Source organism: Pteropus vampyrus, unplaced genomic scaffold, assembly GCF_000151845.1.
Source record: "Pteropus vampyrus isolate Shadow unplaced genomic scaffold, Pvam_2.0 Scaffold295, whole genome shotgun sequence".
NCBI lineage: Eukaryota > Metazoa > Chordata > Mammalia > Chiroptera > Pteropodidae > Pteropus > Pteropus vampyrus.
In genome coordinates this window covers 635,387-658,946 of record NW_011889076.1, presented here as the reverse complement: position 1 = coordinate 658,946, position 23,560 = coordinate 635,387, and the positions used below count along the sequence as shown (strand labels likewise).

Below are 23,560 nucleotides of genomic sequence, written 5' to 3'. Positions count from 1 at the left end.
AAGGACGGCACAGACCGCCGAGAGCCACTCTCGGCTTGTCAGCGAGGAACCGCCGGCAGAAGAACGTGGACAGAAGCGACCTTACACTGATTAGTGACCTGCACACGCCACCCAGAACCAGCCGAGGAATGAGATCAGACCAGAAACAGAAGCGAGGCCGGCCAGCAGACGCTCCCCCTTTGCTAGGGTGACAAAACCACGGCCAAAACCCTCCCATTTCATTTTGAAACACTGCCATTGTAACAGCAGCAAAACAACAAAGTGCACATTTTTATTCACCATAAGGGGGAGAATAACTAAATGACTCTATTGACTCTTAAAACTTACGTCTTTCCTGAGCAACGTAAATCTTACTTTATAAAACAGATTCAGATCTTGAGCATCCTTCTTTTTAACGTCCTACCTCAGCATTAATACATAGAAAATGTAGTTATCACCTAGCATGTTATACATCCTTATAACGAATTAAAATGTGTGTTAAATGAAATTGTGCAAAGAACACGATACTTTAAAATGTCCCAGAATCCATTTACTTATATTTTCTGGTTTTAGTTCATTAGTGACCATAAATTATCTTTAAAATTTTTATGATTCTTTACTCAGCAAGCCGAAGTTTAAGAGTAGGTCTCAAATAAGAATTGATTACTAATTAAAGAACGGGAGGGAACTTTTCAATCCGACTTTCTTCTTCAATCTAAAATATATTCCACGGTAACCTGAGCTGACTGCTAACAAGGCAAAGAGCACACTCGCCCTCCTGAAAATAGGCTGCTGCGAAGCCATCCTCATTTATCCAGGGTGCAGGCGAATGCATCATCTTAGATCGAAATTAAACCTTGGGAGCAGTCATTTTTCTTTATATTGTTTGGAATTAAAAACATATTAAATTGAACCATTATGAAAATTCTGTTCTCTATATTGTGTTTCAGACCATGTCTGTATCTTAAGGCTATGAAACAATTTTTGTAATTATAATAAAAAAAAAACAAATTATTGGCTTTAACTTAAGAAAATTGTTGCTTGAATGACTAAATATCCAACCCAAACTAAATAAATCCTCCCCTAAATTGTACCGTACTCAAGCTGCTCATTTCCACAGGTTAATGAACTTCACGTGGTGATGTTACATTTGTCTTTTTCCTGTCTCATTTTTCTGTCTCTATTTTGTGGTGGCAGAGTGTCTGTAACACAGCCGGGCAGTTACACGCTGCTACGTAACAGGTCGGCGACCGGCATGGCTGCAGTGAAAAGAACACCTTGTCCTTCACGGCAGCACTGACAGCCAAGTCCACAGAAATCCCAGCCGTGCGGCCGGAAGACATCACTTGAGTTCCAGGCCTCGCTTCCCAAACTCTGAAGTCACTTAATTCGGAACATTAAAAAACAACGACGGTCCTTAAGTAAGTCACTCCAAAAATAAGTCCTCACTTAATAAGGGCTTACTGTGTGCAAAACCGAAGGACAGACAGAGGACAGAGGCACCCATGATGAGCTCCCTCTCTTGATGACCATCTCCTTAAAGACGGCCTGTCCTTCTAGCCCCGGGCGCCAAAGGCGGCGGGCTGAGAAGGGCAGACCGGTCGCAGTGTTTCTTCACTCGGGGTCACGGCACGGGACACAGTGTCCACCTGCAGACCCAGGCCTCAGCCCCGCGTCTGCCAGGGCTTCCTGGACGGACGGGGTCCGTCGGCGGGCACGCCTGTCCCGCCGGCACAGCGGTCGGAGGGCACGCGCGTGTGAGAGCAGAGTGCCGGCACAGCGCTGCGCTCTGCCCCAGGGGCTCCGAGCTCCCAGTCGTGTCTCCCCTGAATCCCGGCAAAGGCGAGTGCCAGTCTGTGCTCATCGAAGGGCCCTCTCGGGTGACAGTCAGGGAGCCCACACACCTTCGCCGCTGCTCTCAGTGAACGACTCCTTTGTCCATTCAGTCAGTACTTACCAGCCCCTAACTCGTTTGCCCGAGCACGTTACAAGCTGGGCCTGAAGTCTACGAAATGAACGAAACACACAGCTTTAGCCCTCGAGAAATGAAATGAAAGCCAGGCCACGAGAAGATAAATCACTTGACTGTGTTCATGTTTCCCTTTCCAAACACAGGGGACATGTCCGTGCCTGAGCAGAGGGGTCGAGGCACCAGGGAGGGCACCGCCCTGGGTGGTCTGGCCCGGGGCTGGAGCTCGGGGAGCAGAGGGCACCCGCAGGGCTTGGTCTAAGGAGCAAGTGCGTGAGGGTGGCGGTCATCAGGCTTCTCACTGTCGGGAACGAGCTGCAACGTGGGAAGAGAAAACTAGAAGAAAGCCAGGGACCTAAACCGGAACTGGAAGCGTATCTGAACTCACGGTGTCAATACACACAGATGTAAAAATAAATACAGGCTTAAAGGTGTGTGCATGCACACCTGGCCACCCTTCCCCCCCGCCCCCTCCCCCACAGTCCGCTGTGTGGGCCTGGGAACGACACATCTGAACAGCAACGAGCACATCCAGCTCCCAGATCCTGACTCCTAATTACCATCTGCTGAGAGGAACTTGGGGCTGATCTCGGGGCTGGGGCAGAGAAGGTGCAAGATGAGTCTGGATCATCTTTCTGTGACAGAAAGAGCAAAATCCCCCGGGAGAGCCAGACAAGCAGATGAGCGGTTACCCAGGGTCGCTGCTTCGCTCGCCAGTGTGCAGGGCCCCACCAACACTGGGACGCACAACCTTTGCGGCCCAGAAGCTTCCATTTCAGAGAACGAGTCAGGCGGACGACTAGTTACACACTTACACAGGCACAGTGTGCTCGGAGCGTGCTGGACGCCTGGAGGAGGCGGCAGTGGAGGTCCTGGTGTCCTGGTGCTCGCTGTGAGAGCAGCAGGAACCCCGAACTAACGTTATGCACCCTGGTTTGTAAATGTGGCGCTGGGTGTGACACGGAACAAACTGGGAGACAGAGGGGTCTGGGTGAGAGATAATGGAGCGGGATGAGGCTGAGGATCAGGAGGGAGATGAGCTGAGACACAGGGGGCGGGCTGTATGGACGGGGACCAAGTACACAGTCCCAACTGTGGGAAATGAGACCAGCCAGGGAACGGGTCCCGATGGAGGGGAGGGGACATCCGCGCAAGGCCTCAGAGGGCAGGGGACGCGCGTGGATGCTAGCCGTCACACCTGCTGAGCCCCACGAAGCAGGGAGCAGGCACCAGTGCGGGCGCGAGAGCAGAGTCTGCAGAGCGCACGCAGCGGGACCACAGCGCAGGCGCTGCAGGCCGCTGGCCGCCTGGGCAGCTGTTCTGGGAGCGCCTTTGCGGGTCAGTGTAAAACAGGTCCTTTGAAATCCTTAGAGTGTTAGGGTGAAACTCCTTAAGAAACCTGTAAACTGTTAATGTAAAGAATTCCTTCCCTTTGAAAGCATATTTTGAAAGCATAAAATTTTGTGAGCTACTAGATTTGCTTCAAATTTTGTGAGCTACTAGATTTGCTTCAAAAATTTAAAAATAACCTCCCCAAAGGCCTGTGAGTTACAGCTCTGAAACGGGGTCTTATTTACGTGTTTGCTTGTTTAGAAATTCATGTTTCGAGGCAGTGAGAGAGCCAGGTAGCACAGCTGCCCGGGCGCCCAGCCGTCCCCCTGTGACTCTGTGCGGCTTTCCACTGTCAACCCAGAATGACGCCACGTTCTCGCCGCACCCAGCAGGGAAAAGTAGCTCAACGAGTCCCCTCTGAGAGTCCTGGCAGGACGGACCGGGTCTTCGGCGGGCCCTCCCCACCAGGCCGGACCCCAGCACAGACCTGGCTGACTCACGCCGGTCTTCGGGATACTCAGCCCCCAGGCGACAAGGCTGCATGCCACAGCCACATGGCGCCGGGCTCCGTTAGATACAGACGAGTTGCTGAGAACGAGTGAGCGCAGTACGGGCGGCCTGACGCCTGTCACAGGAGCCCCCATCCCTTGGGCCACTCCCTCCAGGCCCGCGGGGAGGCGGGCGGGTGCTACAGGCCAACGGCCACCGCTCCCTCCACCCACAGGGCTCTCCAGGTCAGCCGGGTGCCCCCCGACGGTGAGCAGATGCCCAGCGGCCTCCATCGAGGCCTGGTGATGGTGGGCCGCGTTCGCGGAGAGGGCCACTAACCGTCAGGAACACATTCTGGCTCATTTAAAACGTCCTCGTCTCTCGAAAACATGATTGAGAAACATGTCGGCACAGCGACCCCTACATCGTTAGAAACGGGAGTATCTGACGTAATCTACCCCACAGAGGTCTGTGTTCCAAACGTGTTCACAGCAGAGCTCAGAAAATTTCATTCCAACCCAAGGTATCAGAAAGTTTTGATTTTGACAGTACTAAGCAGTTTAAAAATGAGCGTTCTGGAATGCTGGACGTGGATGAGTGCCCCCCACCCCGTAAGGGTCCCAGGCCAGTAATAGCTCACCGCAGTGGGAAATCCACACTCACGGGGTACAGTTTAAAGTTTTCCCAACGGTAATTAGTAGCTGACAAGGCTAATTACACAGGGGGAAAGCAAGCTACTGAAGTTCATGTTAAACTGATGTTAAAAGCCCCCCGCTGCGCGGTGTCCCCTCCCGGCCCGCAGCGCCGAGGACAGGCGCCCCACACAGCCTGCAGGCGCTGACCGCCAGCTTCATCCCTGAGGGGAGGGCCACAGGGCCCCAGGCCGCTCGGCCACCCTCCCCACGGCACAGTGAGGAAAGCAGCTGATGCTCCCAGGGACTCTCCCCAGCGAATTCTGCTTCGGCGCCCGCCCACACCGCGCACAGGACCGCTGCTGGTGACCAGCTGCCCGGTGACCAGAAGCGGCCCGGTGTGCAGAGTCACCACCAGGAGCATCCGCCTCACGCCGAGCCACCCTGCTTGCTGGCTCACAGCCCCAGGAAGGTGACATTCACCCTGAGAACTTCAGAGTGACAGGGGACTCTCATCATCGCCCTGACCGCCTTCCTGCCGGTTCCGTCAGAAGCTTTGAAACTGGCGTTTCTGACTCTCGACCTTACTGGACACTTCAGACCACGTTTCTCACCCATCCCAAAAGGCTTTCATCAGGAATGCTTCCGAATAACTGGGGAGTAATAAGCACTCACTTTTGTGAGAATTAGGTCATCGCCAGTTGCACAAATTTCTAACAGTTTTTATGGCCTCGGGGAAAAGAATCGAGGCTTTCAAAACCCAAAGTCCGTAATCAAAATACGTTATCTGCTGCGTGAATAAATGGTCTGTCTGTTAGGATTCTGGCCGTGGGGAATTCGGCCGGGCTGCCCTGAGCGGGCGAGATGCCACCGCACACTCCTGACTTCACAGGCGACCCGCGGCCAGGAAGCCCGTCCCGGCCAGGACCGACGGACGGCTAAGTCTTCGCAGTGATACCAAGGACCCGCCTGAAATAAATATGCGTGCGTCCCTTACTGAGAACACCTGCTTCTCAGTCCACTTCCTATTTAAAGGGGACTCGGGGACCACGTCCAACTTTGGTCCGAGCGCGGTACGTCCCAGGTGTCGTCAGGGCTGCTCCTCCACCAGCGAGCATCTCGCCCCTCTGCCGCTCTCCTGAAATGATGCGTTTATTTATACTCGCACGGCTGACGAGGACACACAGCCTCTCGCCGAGCAGCTGGAGCCCCGGAGCGTGCGCGGGCGGCGTGCGCGCTCGCTTTGTTGCCGGTTGTCTCTCTGGTTCATCTTGCCTGTGGCGGCTCTGAAACGCTATGATTTGTTAATATTAATAACAGTTATCCAAAAAGCGTTCCCCAAGCCTTTTCATCTACGTAGACTGACTGTAATACTATATTCTACGGCATGTAGCTCTTTTGTGAAGCACATGATCACATTTTTAAACAAGTATTTAAATCCGAAAATATTTTTGCTCAAGAAGGTAACTATTAAAAAAATTAAGGGGTGCTGAGACTGCATGTAACCATCAGTAAAGAGAAAAATAAGTTATTCTACTGTAATATTTTAACATAAACCAACACAACTTTGAGAATATTAATAAAGTGTCCTTTTTAAAATAAGAAAGCTCTTCTCCGAAATAGCCTTGATATCGCAACGTGCAAAGTGCACCACAGCTGACTCTGTTTTGTTCTATTATCTGAAAACGCCTTTACAACAACTCAGAGAATAAGCAGGGCTCTAATTCACATAATGGCATACATCACCTGTCTGTCAATGAGACGTCTGAAAGCATCTTTTTATTAGAAACACAAATCAATATGCCCCAGGGATTACAATAACTGCTGGAAGCAATTTGTATTATCATTTCATCCTTGATGTTCTGGCTCTGAGCAACTTATTATTATGAATGGCGTGAAAATGGCAACCTGTCACAATTGATTTTTCTTAACCTCCCGTAAGTATTTTTTCTCTCTTAAATGTAATCAAGTGTCATCTTATTAAATATATCTCAAGCTAGGTTTTATAAAGCAGTCCATTACTCAAGTTGCACTCCTTATAATTTAAATTTTCACTAAATATTATCGTAAAAGTAATTGCTCAGTAATAAAAAACTTTTGATTTGTTCAAAGTTTTAAAATAAAACCTCGAATGTGTGCGGACCCATCCCCCTGCTTTACACCTGTCCCCAGCTGGCACTACGAGGAAACACTGCAATCCTGAAAAGGAGCTTTAAGAACCTTTTGCCTTATAATTTTCTCCCCTCTAACAATACTGTAGGTTTATTCTGAATCCTCGAGTCTGGATAAACGCTACATTTAAAAAAGCATTCTAACAAACTTCTGCAATAAGCCTACGGCTGGATATTCTGATGACATAAAATGACCCAGTTAGACTTCAGGATTCAGTGTCAAAGACCCATCGAAAAGGATGGATTCAGGTGGGACCTTGGTCAGGCGCTGAGCCAGTGGCAGCTTGACGAGCTCACCTAAGGACTCTCTTTGCATCCTGGTCATGGTGACCACGAAGGGCAGTGGCTCTCAGTCTCTTTAGTACACATCAGACCCCACCCTCCGATTTCCGACTCAGAATGGGGGTGGGGGGGGCGGCGTCCAGGGCCCAGAATCTGTCGGTAGGTATGAAGCTCAAGTCACCAACCCAGGGCCACTCGACCGGGGCATGAGGTCAGGCCATGTGGGCCAGGTGTCACAGCACAAGGTGGCAGCTAGAGAAAGTGCCTCTGTTTTTTAAATGCGTACTTGAGACATTTAAGGAGACAGGCAAGGTGTCTGGTCGACTCGCGTTTTGGGTACATGAGTGATACGTGCTCTTCTCCTTACTTTTCTGTTTGAAGATTTCAAGGACAAATGGACAAAATGAAAACAAAAAGGATAAATGGTCAAAATAAGGCGTGGGACGTGAGCTAACTAGAATGACAAGTTTAAAAATTTATTTTATGAGGAAACCAATACAACTGGTTAAATACCTAACATCCATGGGCTCAGCTCTGGGAGACCAGCCCACAAGAACGTCTGGCCTACTCGTAGAAGTCAAGTCACATGTCCTCACACGTGTCATCAGCGACAAAGGCTGGTGGTGCCTCCAGATGGCGACAGGAGTCCTAGAAAAGCCTTCGCCAGATACGGCCTGTGCTGAGCGTGGGGAGACCAGGAGGGGGCCCTGTGGGGTGAGTACTGAGAGCGTCGTGACGTTATGACATCTAATATCGTAACCGTAGGGCCCTCTGCTGCCACGACCTGGCTGGCCGCCTTCACGGTAGGCGTTTACACCGCCATGGCGGTACATACCTCTACCCCTCTGTCACACCCGACGTGGCCGTCTGCCACTTTGGACAGTTGTATCTTTGCTTCTGCTTTGGGGCTCCAGAAAATCGGCCTCAGAAAACCGCACTGGCTCCGTCCCAAACTGGAGGTCGCAGCCCCGGGGCCCTTCACGAGCTGGACCTGCTGGGCTCTGACCCTCTGGGCTATAGGAGCGCCAGACTCTTACCACGCCCTACGTCGATGTCATGGCCACCAAGGCTGGTCACTAATTTTTTTCTCTTAAATCAGCACTGCTCTTACGGTAGCATTTTATGTCCTAGGAACTGAAAGCAATTCTACAAATCTGCATGTTCCTATTACATACTCTACAATGCAAGTGGCAGATAAATGAAAAATACGGAGCGAGAGGGAGGGGGAGGGGCAAGGAGGGCGGGGAGAAGGACACCGACTGGCTGACCGATCGATGACTGTAAATATTTCATATAAATTGAAGAAGCCATGCCGTATTTTATACAGTAGCTATTCTCCAGATAACAATATACCATTTTCTTTTACGTGATCCTGCTTATATACTTAGGTTACTACTGGATGCCCATGAAACTTATCGTTCCATGGAACACGTTTTCTTCTTTATAAACGAAGACCCTCGCTCTGCCATTGAGAGCATTAATAGTTTTGTGCTATTGATTTTCTCACCACCAACAAACAAAATCAATACGACCCTTTTCCGCAGCACAGTTGGCCGTTTTTATCACCACCGCCTCTCTGGCGCCCCAGGCACCTGCCTGACAGGGCGACAGGGTGACAGGGCTCCGCCTTCGCCCCTCACCCTGGCCGCAGTGCCCGGGACACACACCCTTCGTCCCCCACGGCCTCCCGAAGGGCCCTCCTGCCCCTGCACCTGAATGGACCCGAATGAATCCGTGATGGCGACATTCAGCTCACCCGTGCTCTCCTGATGGCCAAGTCCGAGACCCTCCCCACTGCCCTCGCCCCGTCACCCGTCACCCGCACGGCACCAGCCGCCACTGGCCCCCAGGCGCGGAGAAGCGCCTCCTCCCCGCTCCTCCTCCCCACTCCTCCTCCCCGCTCCTCCCCGGCTGCCTCCCTCGGCCCCGCGCCTTCGCCTCTGGCTTCGGGGTCCCTGAGACCCCCTCTCCTCTGGCCGTGGGGAAGGGCACGCGTGGCGGTCGCTGTGCAGTGCTCCTGTCCGCCCTCCTCCTGCTGAGGGCAGGGCTAGATTTCCTGAGTCCGTCACCTGAATCGTCGCTGAATCGCTGTGGCCGAGGGAGGGCGCCCTCCTCGCTCGCTGGCAGAAGCCGCACACGGGGTCAGTGTGGACGCTGCCATGGCCGTTTCTTCTTGTCCAGTGGTCAGGGCCGCGTGTTTCCAGAGGGCCCCTGGGGGACCGTGATGAGCAGAGCCCCTGCCGACACGCCGGACACGAGCCGAGAGGAGACCGCTGTGGCTTAGGGCCCCCCGCACCGCGGCACGACAGAGACGGGGCTCACTCGGAAATACGTATCTTCAGCCCGTACCGCTCCGCCGACAATGGACTCCACAGCGAAATGCCCCTGACCCCCGGACCCGTCAGTCAGCGCCCTCGCGTCCGCCCCACGCGTACGACGGCGGTCCGGCTGGGGACCGGGACAGGCTTGCCCCGGAACGCTCCGGCGGGACCTGGGTGCGCGACGCGCTTCCCTGCCACGTGTTCACGTCTCATCCCCACCGGCCCGCTCTGAAGTCTGAGCCGTGCGGGGACAGTGATGTGCAGCCTCCCGGTGGCAACGTCCCGTGATGGTGGACGGCGATCTCGTCCTCCCTGCCCCTCCCGCTCCGCCGGCGCCGGCACTCCCAGGGGACTGCACGGTCCCTCTGTCCCTCGCAACGTGCTTGCAACCTTCCCTTGACTTTTACTCTTATAAATGACGTTTAACAGTTCATGACGTGTGCACATCTGGAGAGTTCCTCTCTCTCCTCACTGTACGAAAAGCTCTCCACGCCAAGGTGGACCTCCACGGCGCTCGGCCCCTCAGGGAGGAGCAACAACCCCGCTGGCAGCTGCTGCCTCCGGCACCGCCATCTCCCCGCCCTAAGACAGACGGCAGCGTGTCCCCCGCGGGCTGTCCTGTGGGTGCGGGACCTGCTGCACATCAAGCACGTAGCAGGGCACTGCTGCCACCATTTCCTTCCAGAAGGGGGACACTGAACCGCTGACTGAGCACCATGATGGCACCGGCCAGTGGAGGACATTGGCTCCGTGTGTGAGACCAACAGACAAGCAGCAGACAAACCCTGAAGGTGCCTGCTACTGTAGGACACGTCCTGCAGACAGCGAGGAAGTCTAGAGGCTGTTTAAAAAACAGGGAGGGAAAGAGAAGGGGCAGGAGGCAGAAGAGGGCAGGTGTGGGAGGCTGAGGGGGGCAACCCTGGAGGGCGAGGGTGGGGGCTGCCCCTGGAGTGGGGGGCAGAAACCAGACCCGGGGCGCTCGCACCCCACGGCGCACCCCTCTCAGTGGGGACAGCTGCCCTGGCAGCGAGAGCTCAAGAACCATGGCCTCCGTTCACACATCGCATTTCACTTCGTAGAAAGATGACAATGGGTAACAACTACTGAGTAGTCAGACTCAGGGTTAAGCCACTTGCCCGGGGTCAACAGGCTGGCTGTGGCTTACCCAGACGGTGACCTGCAGTCACCCTCCAGGACCAGAGTTAACTGTGGTCATCCACTGGAGGTCGGTCACATAAGTAACTCTGACCGACCCCCTTTCTATTATGATTGCACTTACGTACACATGTTGACTGCATAAGTAACAATTTTAGGGATATGAGAGGAACGTAATCAGCTTAGAAATATAATCGAGCAGTCTTTAAAATTAAAATCTGGTTTTTAATATACTTCTAAAATGGAAATAAATAAAACTAGTTTAACAATATAACACTATTAAATTAAATACTATAAAAACATTAATACAGATTTCTTTATCTTAAAAATGAACCATCAACAGAGTGCAAACTGTAAAATAGATCGTAGAGAAATTAAGAAACCCACAATTAACTGTCAAATTATAGGCAAATTATATATTCAACAATGAAAATTTAAGAGACATATAAAACTCTGATTAACCAAGAAAAGATACTTTGGAAATTCTTCCGTATAAGCATGCTGTTACAAAAATACAGAAAAATCATATCCCAAACCACCAGCATTTTTGAAAGTCTGTTTTTACGTTATACATCAAGCTAAAGTTAAGGCGCTATTCGGAACTACATGTACGTTCTCACAGAAAGGACAGAAAGGAAGAAGCAAGGTCATCGCAGCGGCCGCCCTTAATCTAGCCTACCTTATTGTTTGGGTTGGATGTGTTCAGTACACTTCGAGTCTCTTTTCCAGTATAAATGACAACACCTATTACAGTACCTGCAAAACACGAAAGCGGTCCTTACAGAGATACTTTAAAGGGTGAGCACAGAGATAACGCTTTCTAATCAATCATTCTGATGGAAGTAGTATTACACTTAATGTTTTATAATTTTATCCAACAGCACATTTAATTTGACTCGTTCGAGAAAACCTAATCTCAACTTTTAAAATAAACCTTGAAAACCTCAAATGATTTCGTAAGCAATACAAATTTACCTACGTATAACATAGTATGTACTGACATTCTTTTCACTGAAAACAGGAAGAGTGAGTGACATTGCTCATTCGTCGACGTCCACTAAAACGGTAGGTCACTCCAACCCCGAAGTTAAATTAAGGGGGCCGCCTTCTTAAGGGGTCAAGTGTCCACGTGCCCTGCGAACCACGACAGCAGCAGCTGAGCCAGTTTCTCCCGACGAGGCTCCACGAGCATCTTTCTGTCCTAAGGAGTAAGCACTGCCGGACACGAGGGCCTTCGCTCCCATTTTGGCACGTGCGCGATTAAGAAGAGAGGAAGGCTACAGAAATGTTTGATTCGCGTTCAGATGTTGTTACTCTCTTTTGCTCACATCTCCTGAAAGTCTGGTTTTCTAACAGTACACGTCACGACGAAATGGTCTATCAAACTTAAGACAAAAGAGTAATAAAATACCCCTAGAACAAGCCACCGGTTAGAAAGGCTCAGAGAACTCCTCTCTAGGATGTTAAATTACAAAGCATGGAAATCTGTTTCTGGAACTGCAGGCATGCATAATTTATAACCCTAATTTTTGCAAATTTTGAGGGTGAGAAAGACCGCACATCCGTACTACTCACTGAAATCAACAACTAGGGTCACCTTAGTTTACTGTATGAAGTTCAGGGGGGCGTCAGGGAGAACCCACGGACCAAGCACCTGTGGGGTGAACCCTGCACACCAAGCGCATTCTGTGAACCGCTTCCGCCAGGAACGTCCAGGAGACGGGGCGCTGGAGCGCCGCTCTGCAGCGGCTTCGCAGACGGGGACACTTTTTTTTTTTTTCCAGGATGATCATTTCCTTTTCTCCCCTGTCTAAAACGTGTGCCTCTGGGAAAGCTGTGACGCCTGAATTGCTGTCTTCTTAAAAGCAGAGTCGGCCCCTGTCTGGCACACAAGCTAACCCCCACCACACATGTGCTGTCTTTAGATATTATTCAAATAAACTTTCTAGATGTGATGTCTGAACTTAGTATACAGAAAAATAGTAAATGCACAATGACATAATACTTTAAAAACTTTCCTAATTTATCAATAAGTTAATCAAAACAAAGTGACGCCGATGTTAAATTGGCACAAAAATAGAACAAGACAAATTGCAAAATTAACTTTTTTTAGCATTAGCAGAACAAACAAGTCTCAGAGAAGACCAATAAGTTAATCAAGCTAGAAACCGCTGTCCTAAAATGCAGGTGAACTATCAGTGATGCTGATTCTGGGCTGGCGGCGCAGTGTAAAGTATCCAGAACGAAATCTGAGAAATGACTAACAAGAAACACTCCACTGGGGCACATACGGAACAAAATCGGTGTGCTAGATGCTCCACACTTAAGAAGTACCTAGCGAAATCCTCACGCAATGTGCGTGCAGCGCCTGCGAGTCGCCTCATCTACCTCTCGCTAGAAAGGGCGCTCCCTGCACCCAGAGCAGCGCCCACGTCTGAGTCTGCCGTGCGTTTTAATCGCTGAGGCCAGCACGTCTGGCGTGTCCCCTTTCTCTCTGACAGAGGGTGTGTATTACAGGCCGGAGGCTGAGAGAATCTGCATGCACAGCACAGAGAAATGTGGGAAGAGGGTGACCTGCGACCTGCACGTAAGAGAGCGCCACAAAACACCACGTCCATCAGAACTGAGAAAGACGGACTATGAGAAAGACAATATGTCGCAGACAGACAGACAGACAGACAGACAGGCTGAGCGCCATCACCCAACCAAACTCTCCTGCCTCCCAGCTCCACACTGAGGAGCGCCATGCAGGGCGCGGAGACCGCTGGGCATACGGCTGGGCTGCCACAGGCCTCGGCCACAATTCCCGGTGCCGGCGGTCCTGGGGCCCATGGCAGCCCGCCCACGGACAGCAGGGATCCTGCGTGCTGGGACCCATGGGAAGGGGATGAGAGCTCCTCGCAGCGCGGATGCCAGGGCTGGCCGTGAACCCGTGAACGCTGCACCCCTGCCAGGTGCAGCCACAGCCCTTGAGGAAGACGGCGCGTTAGTCCCCAGAGTTACCAGGAGACCGAGGCCACGAACACACACAGAGCGTGGCAGGAAGGGGGGAGGGTGCGGCAGACTGGAGCTCCTCCAACCGTGCCACTGGGGAAGGCCTCAGAAAACAGAGTGACGGATAGACCCCGGCCCACACCCCTGCCCCCCAAACTGCCCGAGACGAAGGCTTGAGAAGCAGCAACGCCCGCCCCTTGCTGTGAGTCATGTACTCCACACTGGCGTGTGTCCTTTGCTGTTCCCACGTCCCCTGCCTGCTCAGCCAGAAGAGCTTTTGTTCCCGTGCTCTGAGAGGTCCCTCCGGGGTGGTCTTGGCCTCTTAGCACCCCACCCAAGATCGTGAATGCTCCTCTCGAGCCGGCCTGGCAAATGTGCACGGCCGGGTCGAGACCGTCACTGTGCTGTGAGCCCCAGTTCTGTAACGTACCCCAACGGTCAGTTCACAGAGGGTCAGTATGAAACACAAACAAAAGGAGGGAACGCACGCCTCCAGCTTTCTAGCGCTGAGTTGCTCTAACAGGTTCCAAACGACCACTCGCATCTTCTGCGCTTGCCACACCATGCCGCCTCCGCGTGTGCGGGCCACAGGGGCCCTCGCCACGGCTCCCCGCTGCCTCCGGGTCTCGGCCTCTTAAGGCCAGAACACCCCTCCCCCGCCACTCTCCAGAACCCTGACTCTGCTCTGAAGAAACGACAGTCTCCAAACGGACAAGGGGAAGCGGCACAGTGGCACAGGAAGCTGTGCCTGCCCCTCCGGTGTCCCACGTCTCCATGTCTGTCTGCGGTGTGTGTGACTGGACCCTCGCTCCCAAGGCTTCAGGTCCCACAATGAGGGCAGGCTGGAGTTCACACCCCCACCCCATGAGGCACCTTGAATCCACGTGACACGTAACTTTTAAAGAATAAGAACAAAACTTCTGACCTTCCTCTCCCGACTCGCATCGGGCCTAAGGGGGCTCGGCGCCCCCGCTGCTGCCGGGAGCCTGTACCCTTCCGTGCCCCCCACAGCTGGCGTGTGCTAGCACAGAGTCCAGGGACTGTTGACATCAACAAGGTTTGAAAATAAAGATAAGTACGTGTCAAAAGATTCGAAATTAATGAAAAAGGCCTTTAAAAAGGTCCGAAGTTTGGAAAGGCTGGTTTCAAGGCAGGCTAAGCACTGAGAACGGAGCTCGGCGTGCCGAGGGGGTAGGACGGGCTCCTCGGGTAGCAGGTGGGCTGCGACGCCTGACCGCGTCCGTGGGCCAAAGCACGTGGCCAGGAGCCGCCACTGCCCAGGGCCTGGAGCCCGCTGCGCTGGGGGAGGGGACGCTCACGGGGTCGTGGGGGACGGGGGTAGGGGATGCAGAGCCTTTAGCTCTGGCTGACTCTGTCCCTCTGAGGAGAAGGCCCCAAGCCAACAGTGGTGGGGATCGGCGCCACCTGTCCAACACACAGGGACCCAAAGACCAACAAAGTGGCCAGAACAAGGGACTCTCTGAGTATCTCTACAGATGAACTCGACCTGATCCTTTATTAGGGATAAGCCCAGTGCACTGAAGACAGAGCAGGATCCAGCACCTAGAGACAGAAAGCACAAAGCATGTCACCGAGTCCCAGCGTGCGCATGCTGTCCCGTGAACACCCTCCTAGAAACTCCCAAGCGGAGCAGTGACGGGTGCGGCCGTGGAGGGCGGCACGCCCGGGTTCGCATCCGGCTCCACCGCGGACTGGCCGTGTGGCAGTGCAGCAGGCCTCGAGTGCCACCGTCTTTCGCCCGCCCGCTGAGGCTCACGGGGACAGCCCTCACCAAGCTGTGGGAAGGCGGACGCGACCCATGACTATCAGCAAGGTGAACACAAGACTGTCACGTGGAGGAAGGGTGAGGACGAACCCTAGGTCTGCCGCTGGCTGCAGAGGCTCCCTCCGTGGTGGCCACGGGGCCCTCTGAGGGCCACACGCCGGAGCCTGGCCCCCAAGGTCTCCGTGCGGCGGGCTACCCTGGTTTCCTCTCGCTTTTTATTCCAACCAACTATAAACATCCACCAGCACAAAAACAACATCACGCCCCTCACAGAGTCCCCCCTCTCAAAATGGCCACTGCTGCCAGCCGGCTTTCTTTCAAGAGAGAAGACGTTGGGACGAAATGAACCGCCTTTCGCTCTCCACCCTGAAAGGCCACCCCGCTTCTGCTGCAAGGCCAGTGTCACACCTGACACGGAGCGGCCTGCGGGCCAGGCACGCCAGCCCCCTGCCCGTCTCTGGCCCCGTGGTCCCTCAGCACCGGGCCTTCCAGGCCTTCGCCCAGGGCCGTTGCAGTGCTGCCCAGGGCCCGCGGCCACCCCGCTCATGGCCGCAAGCCCTCTGCCTCTGGTGCGGTGTCTCCTCTGCAGCCCCCGAGCAGGGCCGTTTTCGGCCTGTTGGTTTTCAGGGTCCTGGACTTCGCCGGGAGACCCAGGACAGCTGACATTGCCTGTCTCGTTTTAGCAGCGTCTTCCTTGCCCATGGCTCCCGAGGACGGGGCCCACAGGACTTTGTTCCACATTGTGTCACTGGGGCCTGCTCTGGAGCAGGGGTCCCAGACAACACCGTGAGGAGAGCGAGTGAGCTCTAGAGAGGAGGGCCGCCAGCCTCGGGGCAGACGCTGAGAAGAGAGACCCCCCCCTCCCCAAATGTCTCCTAGTGTCCCTGTGCCCACTGGTGTCCTTAATGCTGCTGCTAAGCTCTGTCCCGGCGCCCTCAGCAAGCTAAGGTGGCAAGCATTTAGATGGTCTGCTCCTCCCAGAGAGATGCACCTTCCGAAACATCAACTTAAGTGGCCTCCTGTCTAATCACTAGGGATGCCCCAGTATCCTCTGATTTTACTCAAAAAGAAAAAAGAAAAAAAAGGCGACCCTTCATCCCACCCTTAAGGGGCCCGCCTCCCGAGGCCCCCGCCCCACATAGCACGCCGAGACAGCCCGCCACACGGACCTCTGCGAACTCTGCTATGTGACTCGGGGACGAAAAGCCTCTACGGTCACCTTGTGCTCCCCAGTGCCGGTGAGCCCCTCGGTAATGCACACTGACAGGTGTGTCAAGGACACGTGTCACAGCCAGCCACAGGGCTACCACCCACAGCTGCTCCTGGCCTTGCAGCCACAGTGCAGAGCAGGGAGACCAGCATAGGCCACGCCCCGGGCTGGTCCGTGCCCGCTGAGCTGGAGAGGACAATTTATAAGGTCCCCACGTGATGCAAGGGACTTTGAGAAACACTTGTTTGGAATGACCCCAAAACACAAAGCATCACCTGTACGTGAGCATTCGCTCTAAAAGCACAGCTTGCTACTTACCCGATGCAACGACGGTGCTTGCCCACAAGGTGTTTTCTATGCTGAGACTTTCATGCACGGGCGGGTCACTGTCATCCTGTGCACGGGGACAAAAAGAGGACAGCAAGTTACCAGATTTTTATTACTGGTGCATCAGATGTCCACTGCGTTAAGAGGTCCGCAAGCTGGATGCACTGACCAGCAGGAGAAGGCACTGCGAAACAGGGGTGACAAACAAGGGCATCTAGACAGAGGGTGCTGGGAGGCCGGGGAGCAGGGAGCAGCAGGCATCCCTCCCACCTGGACGCCACCCCAGGGGCAGAATCTGCCTGCTGGAGCTATTATGGAACTGTGAAATCTGCTGAAGGCCAGCCACTTCCCGGGGAAGGTGTGGCTGGTCACTCTGGATAATCTGGGTGGGTTTCAGGTCTCAGCACGCACAGCTCCCTGCTCCCACCCCTAGCTGTGTGGCAGGCAGCTGTGGCATCTGCAGCACCTTGCACACAGACTGTGGGAAGCATGGCGGACAAAGAGAACCCCCCTCCCCCCAAATACTGAGGGTCTGTGCTCCGATGGCTGATGACTGCTTCTGGTCACAGAGGCGCAGGCCTAGAGGTGGGCAGCCCTTGCTGCTGCACCACCCCCGCTATAGCGAGCCCCTCCCCCTCCAGTTCAAGGACTTCCAGGAGATTCGAAGCAGAAGTGCCCTTACAGCCCCTTCGTTTTTCTCCTTTTTGGAGCCAGACATTAAAGACTACGATGTTAAAACACAACTTCATGTATGGAGAAAAATTGAGTACACTTGACCCAGGAACGGCTCAGAAAAGACTTCAGACAACCTTACGTTTACACTTCAGGCTGATCCTCAGCAAAGCTGGAGCCTACAACAGCAACAACAAAACAATGACAAAAACCCAGCAAAGTCTGAGGAAGGAGAAGAATTTGACTTCTAGAGTTACCACCTTACTATATTTAAATGTCCAGTGTTCAACAAAAAATACCAAGACATGAAAAGATACAGAAAAGTATGGTCCATTTAAAGCAAAATACAAATCAACAGAAACCTTGCCTGAAAAAGACCTGACGGCAGATATACTAGACAAAGACTTTAAGAGAAAAAGGTTGAAGATGTTCAAGGAAATGAAGATGTGGAGAAAGTAAAGGGTACTTGCACGAAACAAAAGCGTGACTGCAGAGACAGGAAGCCCGCAGACAGCAGAAGAAAGTCACAAGCTGAGAGGACGACGCAGGCCTGGCGGACTGCGGGTGCGCTCCACGCGACGCCGGAGGCAGGTCGGCCCCGCGGTCCCAGCCGCGACCCAGCAAACTGAGCACGTACGGGGGATGAATCCCGACAACTGCTGATGCGTGCATTTATTATTTAAGGTGCGAAACAAAATTATTCTCTAACGCGAATTCTGGATCGCTGTGTCACAGTGATCCCTGTGTCCGTCTACCCCAGGCTGTGAGCTGTGTGTTTGTGGCTGACCTTGGCCTTGGGAGCGCCTAGCACAGAGCAGGTGCTCAAACGTGTCTGGCAGTGAGCGAACTGAGAACGAACGCGTGTGGGCTCTCCTTGACGCCCCTCGCCCCTCGCTGTAGCGGCCTGTGTCTGTCCTGGGCCACCCCGCCCCTGCCACACATGTCTCGGGGCTCCCGTAGAACACTCCGCCTGCAGCTGTCCACCACCAACAGACCGACCGCAAAAGCACAAACGGGTATGATTTTCTTAGTTTGAAACTCTCCCATGGTTCCCCTAATACAGAAATTTAAAAATGATCAACACAGGCATATGTATCTTTTAGTATTTTCACACTGTGTCACACTCCAAGAGAAACGACGGCATTAAAAATGGTAAGGATGGTTTAAGGCTTTCTGAGCTGTGAATGAAAGGTCCCGCCGCTTGGCATGGAGACAGCGGCTGGCTCTCCCGTCACTCTGGCGCCCACCTCCCACGGCTACGTGTTGAGGGGCGCACGCTGCCTGCGCGGGGCCCTTTCGGTTCCGCGACAGCAGGGACGGGCTTCCCACAGCCAGCGCTCTTCTCCCAGCGGGAGAACTACTGAGAGACGGCTCCGTGCCAGGCTCGCAGAGCACAGGGCAAGGGCTGGGGAGATCGGCAAGAAACCGTCTCCAAACTTCCTCTTTGGGTTCCCTTCTCCTGTAGTTTCAAAAGATCAAATTTGCCTTGAGGCGGGAGAATGCAAAATGTTACAATTTCAAGCTGTCTTCTCAATAGTATATCCTATTTTAAAAACAAAAGAGACTTGCTTTTTAACAGGAGAGCATTTTGATTGGAAAAGCACAGTGATAAGTGTGCTATAGTTTGCAAAGAAATGAAGCAGAAAAATGCATCATAAAAAAGATTAAATGTGACTACGATGTTCAAAACTGGCTACAGTTTTAAACTCCAGGCCTCAGAGAGAACAGCATGTCTTGAACAATAAGCAAAATTAGTATCAATACTAATATGAATCATTTACATAGAACAAAATGTCATAGTGACTAGTCAGCAAGTTAGGTTCCTCAGACACTGTTCTAAGGTAAGTCGAACCAGAAGTTATTCACAGTGTGCATATGTGTGTTAGACTCTGCACAGGCCACAAAAACCATGATATGTCTATTGAATTAATTTGTTCTGATTCTTATTTAACCATTTAGACCGATAAAAAATAAACATATGTTTCCTCCTTCATACACTATATACCTTACTCAATAAAAAAAGACATAGGCAGATACCACTTTTTAAAAGGTTCAGTTGATATTTCAGTAACTAAACTAAATTTCACTTTCTAGTTACAAAACTGGTTATTAGCACATTTTTGTTCTTCTTTTTTGCAAAATAAACACAAAAATAGATTGTCCATTGAGTAATTCAGAACTCAAGACCGATCTATTTAAAAGGAGCGTAAACAAAACCTGGCCAGGTACGCGAAATGGAGGCCGCGGAAGGCCATGCGCTTGAATCACACGAAGGACGCACTGCGACCTGCCCAGGTGAACACGTCGTAAGTCACCGCAAACGCCCTGGAGTCAGAACCCTGGGCACGCGCCGCCCCTGCACTCTCCCGGCCTGGGCTGGCCGCACCATTGAGGCGCCTTCCCCACTTGGGGTAACTGTGCTTGGCAGCACGTTCTCTCTCACGTGGCTGCCGCATGCATGAGCTCCAGGGTCCTGTCACTCTCGCAGTTGCCTGCAGGGTTTGGGGAGGCTGTGGGGCCATAAAGAAACCCGGGGGACCACCAAAGACCCAAGGGAGCCAGGAAGCGTAGAGAAATCTTTCACAAACACCGATGTCATCGTTTCTTCTGAAAACCCTTACGTGGCTCCTTCCTTCTCTCAACAAGACCTTCGGACCGGTCGTCCCCCCAGCCCACGTCTGTGTCCTCAGTCACATACGTGATCCCACGTGCTCAGTCACACACATCATGGCACACGGTCACACACTCAGCTGCACACACTCTGTGGTACACACACTGTCGCACACTCAGTGCCAGTCACATACTAGGTCACACACTCACAGAGATAGTGAGTTACATACTCAGTGACACGCATACACACGCACACTCAAGAACCGTCAGGCGCACTCAGTGACGGGCTCAGCGGCGTGTGTCCGCGACCCGGCTTCGCGGCCTTGGGCTTCCAGCCACGCTTCTCGCTCGCTCGCTCGCTCCCGCTCCGACCCGTGTGCTCCCGCACGTCGTCCAGCCAACGGCTCTAGCTTTTAGCGAGTGACAAGCACTATGACCCCGCGGAACGGGAAGAAAGCCAGTAATGCCCCGGAACGTTAACAGTGGTTAAGGTAATCACTCTCAATTGATGGGGCCCAGGGTGCTTTTTTGTAAGATTTTTTTCTCATGTACACTCAATTGTCTTTAATAGGAACATGCTTTTCTCATAAACATTTTTTAAAAAACACAGACAGACCTTAGTTTTCTTCAGAACTTGTTACAAAGAACTTATCCCCAGGACATCTCCCTCTGTGTCCGCGAACGCCTGTCTTGCACGTGCTCTCACCGGAGCACAGAGTCACCAGGTGACGCCCATACTTTTGCATCCCCAAGCTTTGCACCCCGTGTGACCGAGACTGAAACGGCGTCGGCTGCACCAGCAAAGACCTTGTCCAGCCTCTGCGGCGGCTGGACATAAAGCACAGTCACACAGGAGCAGCCCTTCAGTGGGACAAAGCATGTATGATATCGGACAAGCTGCCGAAATCGGAAGTCGCTTAGTCCTCCGGGTCCCACTGAGCAGCTGGTGGAAGAGGGGACTTTGAGCTGTGCCAAAACATCATGATAATGAAAACAACGGAGAATGAAACATACATGTGCATGGAAGGAGACGGACAGACAGACAGACACACCTACCCTGCTAATAAAAATCAAGAAACGATGGGGTTATCGTTGAAGATTGACCATTATCCAAAGCCAAAACCGAAATAGCTGAATTACTTCATTTTGCGGACTGATAACATTTTAAAGGAGAAGGATCTTCTCAAGTGTAACTACGCTAAAACAGGACAAATGTTCTCTGAATGTATCCCAAAGACATACCTGATAAAGGAAAATGTAAGAACTTGAAATGTTTCCTAGGTTTTTCCTTTTTAGTCCTGAATTTCAATTTCAATTTCTTCTTGACTTTAATTACTATAAAGGTTTGCTATTTTTAATTTATATACACAATGACTATGTTTGTATTTAACAAAATACAGGTGTGACTTACCCTGGTAAATGTGCCTTCAAAACTGTGAATATCCAGTTGTGGCTTCTGAGCATGAACATAAGCACTGATAGAAAAAAGATCCTGGAATACAGAATATCTAAATTAATTACTTATAACTAAAATTTCTTAAACATTTTTCAATTACCCGTTAATACTTTTACATACTATTTACCAAAAGTGATGGTTTTCTTATATTCTGTGTGCCCACATTATGAGTTCGGATGGAAGATAACTAAAACAAACCATCTTTCAGCTCAGCAGGTGGTGGTGTCGCTGACTCTGCAGACGCCTGTCAAAGCACCGAGAGGCAAGGGTGCCGTCTCTGCGACCCGGGAGGCCCCACGACTCCGGCTCTCGAGGCAGAGGCTGCGCATGAGCATTTGGCAGTCGTATGAGACCCACAGTGCTCCAGCCCTGGCGGGGTCTGAGCTTTACAAAGCGCCTGGTGAATACCGACACCTGTGCCCGCGCTTCTCCCAGTGGCCCCCTCAGCTGTCATACACTGTCGCCTTCCCTGGAGCCACGTCTCCTGCGTGCGGGATCACAGCCCCGTGATCACAGTCATAAAACCGTGGGAAGGCTGCGCCTTCCCCCACATCGCAGCCACTCCACGGAAGCGGGTCTGCAGCAGACTAGGCACATGCTTTCCGCCGTGTCACACGCCCATGGCACGTCGGGTCTAAACAGGTCTCCAGAGATGAGGTCTCCAGCACCTTACTTCAAGATAATTATAAAAGTGTCTTCATTGGTCCAGAAAGTTTAGTTTGTCTTATTAACATAACAGAGTTATGTCAAGCAAACAACAAATTTCAACTTTTTGATGAGACATGATCACTTTCACCAGGAGGTCACAAAAAATTTACAATACCGAACGATCCCTGTCTGTCTGGACTTTGACAAAACCATACCCACGTGGGATTCTGACTGGGCTACACACCGGAGAGCCCAGGAAGAGTGACTTTACACGTCGGCCTCACATGTACTAAAAGGACCAGCTTCTACTTGACATTCTCAGACAGAAGTCCAAAGCGCACAGGTGTGCGGCACACCTGAATTCAGTTATGCAAGTGACAATGTGGGTGGAAAGTGACCGAACCGATTCATGGGACTCAGGTAATGCTGGGTAAATTACACCCACAGACAGAGATTATTTATACTTGAGTATCTTCTCAGGGTAGAGTCTTAAAAATCTTTTAATTATTGATGTTTTAGTTGATCCTAAAAAATTATTCCTAACTGGCTATCAGGAAGCTGGACAGATACAACACAGAAGTGAAAACCATCTGTCTTCTACACAGGGGTGACATTGTGTGGGACAGTGACACCGGTCCACACATGAGGAGTGATGGAACTTCAGCCCGTCTTTACCCAGGCCCCTGCCTCTCGACTGCACAGGACCCGGCACGCTGCTGTCCCCTCGAGGAGGACGGGAGCCCCTCCGCACCGCCCAGGCCTAGTGAGGCGGTTTGATAACCACGTGCTGCTGTCCCAGAGGGAATGGTCTGCTCCGGTGTGTAGCCCAGTCAGAATCCCACGTGGGTATCCCACGTTTCATTGGCACTGCCAGAGTCACCAATGAGTGTCAAGAGCAGTCTGCAGACTCTCGATGAGAGTCAAAATGTGACTTCTAAATTTAAGGAACGTCCTATAGTGTGACTGTGGGTCTGATGTGGCAAACTTGCGACTCCTGAAGAACTAAGGGAGGGAGAGGAAAGCAGCCACCTTGAGAAGAGGCGCCGCCCGACGTAGCCCCCAGCACGGCAAGGCGACGGCGCCGGGCTTCGGAACAGGGTCGAGCACCCCGGTCAGTCCCGAGCCCACGCCATGGCCTCAGCGCGCCACTGTGCTTGGACGCCGCCGGCCGTGCCCCGCCTGGACTGCTCGCGAGCCGTCCCGGGCGCGGGGCAGCTGCCACGTGCGGGCGGAGCTCTCGGGGCACAGCCTGCAAGTCTCGTCACTTGGAAGGCTGGACTCGCGGGTCCCAAATGCTGGCTGCGACTCTGCGCTGGACCCGACCCGCTCTAACAGGGCTGCTTCGACGGTGGCGTGCGCCATGCCACGCTGAACGCAGCGACAGCCTCACGGGCACACGTCAGACCGGCGGCGGGTGCAGAATGCGGACCACGCGAAGAGACACAAGCCACAAAAACGGGATGGTGGCTGGACCGCCCGCCATCAAGAGCCCCTGCCCCAGCGGGCCATCAGAAACCGAGCCGCCGT

The 23,560-nt window shown here is 52.6% G+C and overlaps 1 protein-coding gene across 1 annotated transcript in view; it reads right to left on the bottom strand.

The window, feature by feature from the left end:
• The window catches only part of LOC105303019 (probable phospholipid-transporting ATPase IIB), a 171,392-nt gene that overhangs the window by 84,388 nt on the left and 63,444 nt on the right, over positions 1-23,560 (bottom strand). Inside the window, exons 9-11 of the mRNA XM_023521125.1 lie at positions 21,341-21,421; positions 16,639-16,714; positions 11,010-11,086 (exon numbers count right to left, since the gene is read on the bottom strand). Of these exons, the coding sequence (XP_023376893.1) occupies positions 11,010-11,086; positions 16,639-16,714; positions 21,341-21,421 (234 nt within the window). The remainder of the gene's footprint in view (positions 1-11,009; positions 11,087-16,638; positions 16,715-21,340; positions 21,422-23,560) is intronic.